This window comes from Oratosquilla oratoria, chromosome 43, assembly GCF_046742065.1.
Source record: "Oratosquilla oratoria isolate Oo_2021 chromosome 43, ASM4674206v1, whole genome shotgun sequence".
NCBI lineage: Eukaryota > Metazoa > Arthropoda > Malacostraca > Stomatopoda > Squillidae > Oratosquilla > Oratosquilla oratoria.
This window is the reverse complement of record NC_134819.1, coordinates 14,992,797-15,001,462: the sequence shown is the minus strand read 5'-3', so window position 1 is coordinate 15,001,462 and position 8,666 is coordinate 14,992,797. Positions and strand designations below refer to the sequence as shown.

The 8,666-nt window shown below is 41.3% G+C and overlaps 1 protein-coding gene across 4 annotated transcripts; it reads right to left on the bottom strand.

Annotated features, from left to right (window-relative positions):
- Positions 1-978: 978 nt before the first annotated feature.
- Positions 979-7,105, bottom strand: LOC143021815 (uncharacterized). 4 transcript variants are annotated; one of them, XR_012966009.1, is made up of 3 exons: positions 3,591-3,955; positions 2,471-2,698; positions 979-2,051 (listed from the first exon to the last, which is right to left on the bottom strand). XR_012966009.1 is itself a non-coding variant. In XM_076179565.1 (3 exons), exon 3 carries the CDS (start codon positions 1,970-1,972, stop codon positions 1,658-1,660), a length of 315 nt encoding a protein of 104 aa, XP_076035680.1. In that variant the 5' UTR covers positions 1,973-2,051; positions 2,471-2,698; positions 7,065-7,105; the 3' UTR covers positions 980-1,657. The 4 variants fall into 4 exon arrangements, 3 of the variants coding, with proteins under 3 accessions (XP_076035680.1, XP_076035681.1, XP_076035682.1); XM_076179565.1 differs by lacking the exon at positions 3,591-3,955 and adding an exon at positions 7,065-7,105 and having other exon boundaries at positions 980-2,051; XM_076179566.1 differs by lacking the exons at positions 2,471-2,698; positions 3,591-3,955 and adding an exon at positions 7,065-7,105 and having other exon boundaries at positions 980-2,051.
- Positions 7,106-8,666: the final 1,561 nt, after the last annotated feature.

Here is an 8,666-nt window from a genome sequence, read left to right as displayed (position 1 = left end):
TGGGATTTTGAACGAATTCTTGAATTATATCATCCATCTCTATAAGAATGTGTTAAATACCTGATCCAATATCCTTGGCAAGGTTCGCCACTTTGTTACGGGCTGCTGGTATGTGAAGAGACGTTACGTATAACGTCTAAGTGCTTAAGAACCAGCTCACTTCTAGAAGCCACTGTAGGACTGAACTATCTGGTCAGGGCCTAGATAATTCGTAAGACTAGAAGTAAAGGTAACAAAGAAGATTCCAGGAAAGGAATATTAAACTAGCGATAAAACTAGTAAACGAAATTATTAATGGAAAATATTTACAGGCAATCAACACAAAAGAGAATGGGCAGTAGGGTCAATGGGACCGTTACATGATTATAAGAATATGGAAATTATCGTTCAAATAAGAAACACAAGATAAGTATACAATATGGTACTATCTAAGTACAAAGAGATCAGGAACATGCATCAGAATAAGTAATAAGTACAAATATAAGTAAAGTAATGCAATGTATATCAGACACGTAATGTAGGCAAAAAGGGTGATCACTTCACACCAATCGTCTCATGAATCTAAACCTTCTAGTTTTTATCAAGAGATCAATATGTGGGAATATGACAAGGAATGAGCGGTTTCAACCGCTTATATACCATTGGACCGGAAGCGGGATACTTCCGGTTAAGGGTGCGGGTGAGGAGGAGGGTAAGTTAACACGTCAACATGGGTAGTTTTAGGACCCTCGACTTGCTTGAACAATCTATTTATTTAGTAACTGTCAAATCTGTGCGCTCCGAACTATTCAGGATTTCGCTTGTCTGTTTGTTCTACACGAGTGCGCACCTCTCCGCACGTAGGCAAGATTACATATAGTGGACGGGCGTTACTGCTTAACATTGTTACAATACATACATAGACAAGAAATATGAACATAGTTATGTAATACAAAGGAACACAATTCTATAACATAATTACACATATGACGTAATATCTAATATTACGTTACAATGATCAGATTACATTTAAGGGTTTTTATTACCTAATGAGATGAGGCTTTAGTGCAGTTCTGTTCCTAAGCAAAAATAATAAGCATATCTTATTTTGATATAATCAATATGCTTTGGGATTTATAGAGATTTTGGAATAAATTTTGCTGTACCTTGAAGAAGCTGTCTACTGTGCTGTGAAGCTGGGTGTTGTCGTTGTTGTTGTTGTCGTTCCCTAGACTGTCTGACCGAGCAGTCCCATCTCCCCAAGGAATGCCACAGCCGAAAGTGGGTTTTCCCACAAATCCTTTATAGAGTGTATGTTGTGTTGTTTGAGTGCATGATTGTGTATAATGCAGTCTTCCATTATGTGTTGTATGGTATGGGGTGAAGTGTTACATCCTGGGCAGCTGTTGACAATGCGGTCATCCAAGTGAATGATTCGTCAGAGTAGTCCAAAGCATTTTGAGGACATGATGTCAGCCACTTGTGGTACTGTGGTGCCCATGGAGGGACATTGCACAGTCCCCATGTAGAGCAGAATGGCCATGAATTTGGAGATCTCATGTTCAGTGGTAGAGAAAGTTGTGGCAAGATCTTTTTGAATGGCATAGAGGTTCATTTGATAGGTTTTGTGCTTGATGATCTGTAGGGTAAAGAACCTGTAGAAATACTCCTGGGTGGTCTATACATATGTAGGTGGCTGGTAGTTGCAAGTGGGCAGAGGGGATTGCTGATGTCCTCCTTGCAGGTTGTGGGCCACAGATAAAGGGCAATCTTTTTTCCTGCGTTTGGTCTTGGCTGTGCCCTTACCGATGCCCTTCCTGTTGGCCTCCTCTTCTTCCTCTTCCTCCTGTCGGTTGTCCTCCTCCTCAAAGAGTGGTGCAGTACACCACCTCTTGGCAGGAGGCTCGTTGCCGGGGCCTGGGGAACTTGGGTCATGTGAGATGGGCACAAATTGAGAGTCTTCATCATCATCCCTCGCCGCCCAAAGAATCATTGGCACTGATGCTTAGGTCCAGAGGAATTAGTGTAATCTATTAGGCCTTACTCCTGGGGTAAAACATATAACGAGGAAGCTGGAAAGAAAGAGAATAACATTAGAAACTTTGTAATGAACTTATAAAAGGGCATAATTTTCCCCTGGACAATGAATTCCAATAAAAACTGGCCATAAGTCCCCCATGAAAAATTCAGCAAAATTTGGGCATAGGTTCACCATGAACAATGTCTAAAATCAAAATGATTGGTTACATGGAGCTTTAAATATTAAAAGTTGTATGTAAACAATAATTGATTTTATCCCTTACTAAGCCAAGGGATCATATTTAATCAACTGGCCATTTCAAAAACAATAGACTACCAGGCACATGTTAAAAGATTTTCACCCCTATTTTCACTCATGTTTTTCACAAAATTCTGCCTTTCCTATGCAAATGACACATCAGGTTAAAGTTTAACTATTCAACTGTATCATATCAGGGTATCATCTACTTACATTATGAAAGGGGGAAGAGGCCATGGGCGCTAGGACAACAAGTGGAAAAAAAAATCCTTCATTGTGTCTAGAGAGTAATTGAGTTTTGTGTCCCAGGCCAGCCAATGAGAGAGGCAGAGGAGGCTGTGACGTCACCCTGACTGGTAGCCAGAGACATAGTGATTGGCTCAGGATTGATGACATATTGGTTTACTCTACATGGGATGCAGTGGGCACCATTTTCAATATCTGTTAATGGTTATATATGGTCACTCACTTTGTAAAGGGTTAATAAAGTATTGAATTTTTTTTTTCAGCTACAAATATAAAATTAGGGTTTTACAGTACTAGAGTTATGAATAACTCAAGTTTTAAACATTGCAAGATATTTGAAAATTGGCTGGTACAAGACAATGGTTGAGACTAAAATTGGTTGATATATGTAGGATGGGAGTAATTTGAGTATTTCTACATATAGAGGAGTCAAAGTCAGAGGTTTTGATTATCAACTCCACAGCCCCGAGTTTTACAATTGATTTTGGAAATGCCATTACTTTTTCCACTGGATTGATTTGTAATAATGTAAAAATGTATACAAAAAATTATACAGATAGCCCACTGTAGAACTAGCATATACCCTGAAGGACTTAATTTGGCTTGGTAATGTCACTTTGACCTAATTGTATGTCAGTTTTATTGATTGTTTTTTCTTTCTTTCCAGATATCTTACACTTTACAAAGAATATCATGGGCAAGGAGAAAGGACAGTTGAAGAAACCTGTAAGATGGTTGGTTTCAAGACTCCCAATGACCCTTATTGAAAATTTGGGTCAAGGTCTAGGTCACTGTACTTGGTAAACACATTAGAATTTGAATAACAAAAGACTAGGAAGGATTTTTGTAAGTAATGTATGAAGCTGTGTATGACTATAGTACTCAGTAGTGTTAATAAATGTATTTTTCAACAAGTTATGCTTATTTTCATTGTTTTCTGTAAGGTGTTCAGAAATTGCAGCATTGAGTGGTGGCTACAGGGTAGTGAAAAGATGGACCCCACAGGCATGATGTCCCCTGAGAGAAACCATTCACTAGCCATCTGTCTAGAAAACCTAAGGAAAAAAAAAAGACAATAACACCCTACCTTATGGGGGTACCTAGTCTCTGGAACAGGCCTTATGTTCACATGCTCTTTAAGAACACTCCAACTCCTATCCTTTACATTATGTTCAGGAGAGCAGTTCACAGGCACCTGCATTGTCTCATCTTCAGCAAGCTAGCAAGATCAGAGCAGAGTTAGGCCTTGACATATGCCCTAAATACACATGACCCTTCACATATGCACAAACACCTTTCCACAGTAACATCTGCCACTCTTGACTCCACTTAGAAATGTGTGCCAGGGTTGTGTAATGTCACCTTGGTTGTTCAACATGCATAGGTATGGGATGATGTGAAAGATAAACATCCATCCATGTCATTCTTGGCCTTTCCCTGAGGTTTACAACTCTGCCTTCTCTCTTTTTTTTTTATTTTTTTTTACTCATTCTCTCCAGTATCCCTTCATGGGCCCTATCTGACAGCTCCCTCTCCACCCCAACTCTCCTCTTGACCCCATTTCTCATGCTATCCATCTTTGTAACCCTACTATACTTTCAAACACTTCATTTCCAACCTATTTAAATTTGTCATTTCTGGCTCCCTTAAATTGTACCCTTTATAGTCTTCTCTTTGAATCCATCCCTAGATACCTAGTTTTCATTACGCTTTTCCCAAAAACATTGACTTGCTTCCCTCACTCAACAGTTGACCTCCCACTATTCCCAGCTATGTGTGACCCTTAATACTTAAGCTAACCTCTCTCCATATAGATTTGCCTGACACTGCCACCCTGACCTCTTGTATATCTCATAACCTTGCTTTTACCCACATTTACTTTCGGTTTCTTGCTATCACATACCTTCCCAAACTCTGTAACTGCCTTAGACCCTCTGACCCAGCCACAAGTGAGGCAGCATCAATAAACAATTGACTGACCTACTTCTGTGAACCCTCACAAACCATTTCCAATCCCCTGCCCATCACCCTTGCATTGACCAACCCTGGTGCAGCCCCTTCTCAGACCGCTCCCACCAATCCCAACCCTAATACAAGCTCTGATACTGATGCAAAAGCTTTTGACAGCACTTAAGAGGTTTTCCTTTGTCCCATGTATCTGTATTTCCTCTCAAAAAGCCTTGCTGTCAAACCTATCATGAGCCTTCTTTAAATCCATAACAGGCCAGAAAGCATGACGTTTCTTAAATACTCCTTTCTACAAAAATTTGATGCACCCTCCATCTTTCACCCACACTGTTTCTCACCAGTTCTCTCTGATCCTCTCCTAATCATCTCAGTTAAGATCCTCCCATGTGCCTTTCCAAGTACACTCAATAAAGTGGTCCCTCTAAATGTACCACATTCCCCTTTTCCCTATATGATGCAGAAGCCCTTTAGTGGAAAGCACATTGTTGTGGTGAGGGAATGTATCCATATACCACTAATACATATTACAATATATCACATGCCTGACACTTGATCCATATGTATGCAAGGTACCTAACAGACACTGGCCCTTTTGCAATGCCTCTAATCTTGCTGACATCCACATTTATAAATTGTAAAGATCAGACTCAGACATACAACATAATGACACCACCGCCCAACAAAATGTTACTGAATAAAGTACATAGTGACACCAGATTAACCATTTCCTTATACATACCAAAGTACATAATTATAACTCCAATCCCTACATCATGTCAAGGCACATCTACTGACAATAAGCAGACACTTAAAGTACAACTAAGACAAATAGTATTGTATAAATTCCAAACCTATGATCTAACTGTAAACTTGACACCAGACATGCAAAGATAGGCATATTGACATATATATGCGGCGACTGCGTCACATACACACACACAACTCTCCCCCTAGAGAGCAAAGAACTCTCTCCCTTATGGGGAGTACACGGAGACTCTTCCCAAAGGGGATTACATCCCCATGCTGTAAGTATCTCTTGACTTCACTAAAGCAAGAAAGTCCGAAGAGGCTTTATGTTCCCTGCCATTGGTGTAACCTTTCACAGGTTACAGGAGCTTCAGTGTCTATGACCTGACGAGCAAGGCTAGAGAGGGCGTCGGCCCTTGCTCTTCTATGCTAGGAAAATCACGAATGACCAGATGAAATAGTTCCTGGAATTGGCCTGCCATTACAGGGCAAGAGGCCCGAGCGGTGTCCACGTGGAATGTACATGAGCCCTGGTAGGTAGCCCTCGACCTGTGGGTGAGATGGTAGCCCAATCGGGGCAGGTGACCAAAATGAAAAAATCCAAAAGGGATCCACAGATTTTGGCCAAAATCGGCAGGTCGCCGATTTGGCCCAAATTGACCTCGGAGGGAGACAGTTGGGCACAGTGTACCGTGAGGTTGACGCAAGGAGCCTGGGCCCAAGGACTTATGTGTAGCGACCATACAAATTTGACCCTTTCCTCTGATTTTTCACATTTCCGCCTCTGGCGCCAGGGTCAAATTTCGATGGTTGATACTTAGCAGGTGACCAAAATGACACAAAATCCAAAAATATTGAAAGGATTAACCCCATGAATTTAGCCCAAAATCCCAAGGTGAACGATTTGGTCCAAACTTGCCCCATAGGAAGAGAGTCGGACACAATGCACAGCAAGGTACACATGAGCAGCCTGAGCCTAAAGGCGTTGTGGTGACACCCCTCCAAATTTGGGCCTTTTCACCCAGTATTCACATTTGTGCCTGTGGCATTAATACCGTTGGCTTGGGAGGTGTCAAATTGGACTCTTATCACCTTTTGGCCTCTGGCACCCATACCGTTGGCCTGAGTGGTGTCAAATCGAACTCCACGGCAGTCGTAGCCGTCCACGACCTGTGGGTGAGATGGTGGGTAAATCGGAGCATATGACCAAAATGATCCAAAATCCAAAAAATCTCAAAGGACCCCATGAACTTAACCAAAAATTCGAAGGTGACCGATTTGGTCCAAACTTGCCCCACAGGGAGAGAGTCGGTCAAAATGCACAGCAAGGTAAACATGAGTAGCCTGAGTCCAAGGGCGTGGCAGTGGCACCCTTCCAAATTTGGGCCTTTTCACCCAGTAATCACCTTTTGGCCTCTGGTACCCATACCGTTGGCCTGAGTGGTGTCAAATTGGACTCCACGGCAGCCCTAGCCGCCCTCAACCTGTGGGTGAGATGGCGGGAAAATCGGAGCAAGTGACCAAAATGACCCCATGAAATTAGCCGAAAATTCGAAGGTGACTGATCTGGTCCAAACTTGCCCCACAGGGAGAGAATCGGTCAAAGTGCACAGCAAGGTAAACATCAGCAGCCTGAGTCCAAGGGCGTGGCAGTGGCACCCTCCCAGGAGTCAAATTTAATAGGTATAAAACGCCAAGGTTTGAATCACACTATTTTCATCTTGACTTTTTCTAGAAGATGATTTTTCCGGCGTATCTTATTTGTCAGACATTACGTACACAACCACACACAGAAAGAAGTATACACGGAGGCACATTGCTCCTTATTATAGTATATATTAAATACCTCGGCTTACAACTAAGTGTCCACAAGGGCCTACATTATCTAGTTACGTGCAATGCATCGTACCAACCTCCCAGCACGTCACTATATCTTTGCAGATACACGCACTTCTATTTGCAAATTTCTGCACAGTCCTATCTTATGGCATCATTATCATATTTGAAATTATATACCTTACTAGAACTAGAATAAACGTTACCTATAGTCTAATTGTTAATTATTAATTGAACACAAAGTGAAATGATTATCCAACAAACACATCCTTTTTTGAAAACAGGACGATTCTATAAATGGCTAGCGACATCTGGCAACTTCTTTTTATTCTATGAAGAGTACTTTCAAAATCGCTATATATTACAAAAGGATGTTCTATCACGATGTAGGTAGGGTGAGATCAGAGGAGCTTGTTCGGAATTACAAGGTCCTCCTTCAGGAGATGAAGGAACGTGGGAGCCGTCACGTAGTCTGTGGGATCCTCCCGAGGATCTACGCAGGTTCGTGTTGGAACAGTAGAGCCATAGGGATCAATGATAGGATATCGCAGTTGTGCACACAATTGGGATACCACTTTCTTGATCCTTGGTATCTCTTTTCTAGGCGCCATGACCTTTACGCTTCTGATGGGATCCACCTTACCCGCAGAGGCAAAGATGTTCTTACAAACCTCATTGTGGGAGTTTGTAATGAACCAGCTCCTTTTTTAGGGTAGAAGGCCAAAGGGAAGGGGAAATAGAATGTACTTGGGAAAACAGTGTAGAGTATAGCATTAATGTAGAACAATGTACCAGTATAGGACAAAATATAATTTTAGGATATAATGTCGCTAGAGGACGAAATGTCACATTAGGATATAATGTCATAGGACAAAATGTCGCAATGGAATATAATGACAGTGGAGGACAAAAGATCACGATGGGAAGTAATGATAAAGGAGAACAAAATATCACGATAGGATGTAATGATAATGGAGGAGAAAATATCACGGTAGGATATAATGTCATTGAAGGCCAAAATGTAATTTTAGGAAGGGATACCGGACAGAATGTCAATGAAGGCCAAAATATCATGATAGGATGTAATATCGCTAGAGGACGAAATGACACATTAGGATGTAATGTCTTAGGACAAAATGTCACAATGGGATGTAATGACAGTGGAGGACAAAAGATCACGATGGGAAATAATGATAGTGGAGAACAAAATATCACGATAGGATGTAATGATAATGGAGGAGAAAATATCACGGTAGGATATAATGTCAGTGAAGAACAAAATATAATTTTAGGAAGAGATACCGGACAGAATGTCAATGAAGGCCAAAATACCAAGATAGGATGTAATGACAGTGGAAGACAAAAGATCACGATGGGATGTAATTATAGTGGAGGAAAAAATATCACGGTAGGATATAATGTCACTGGAGGACAAAATATAATTTTAGAAAGGGATGCCGGACATAATGTCACTGAACGACGGGAGGCCGGCGTGAATCACGGTGACGTAGGGGGACAAAATGTACAAAATAGATCGGATGACCGTAATCGACCAGATGTCCGTGATGGGGGAAATGTTAATTTTGATAGGAGAAATGTTAATGAGGCATTG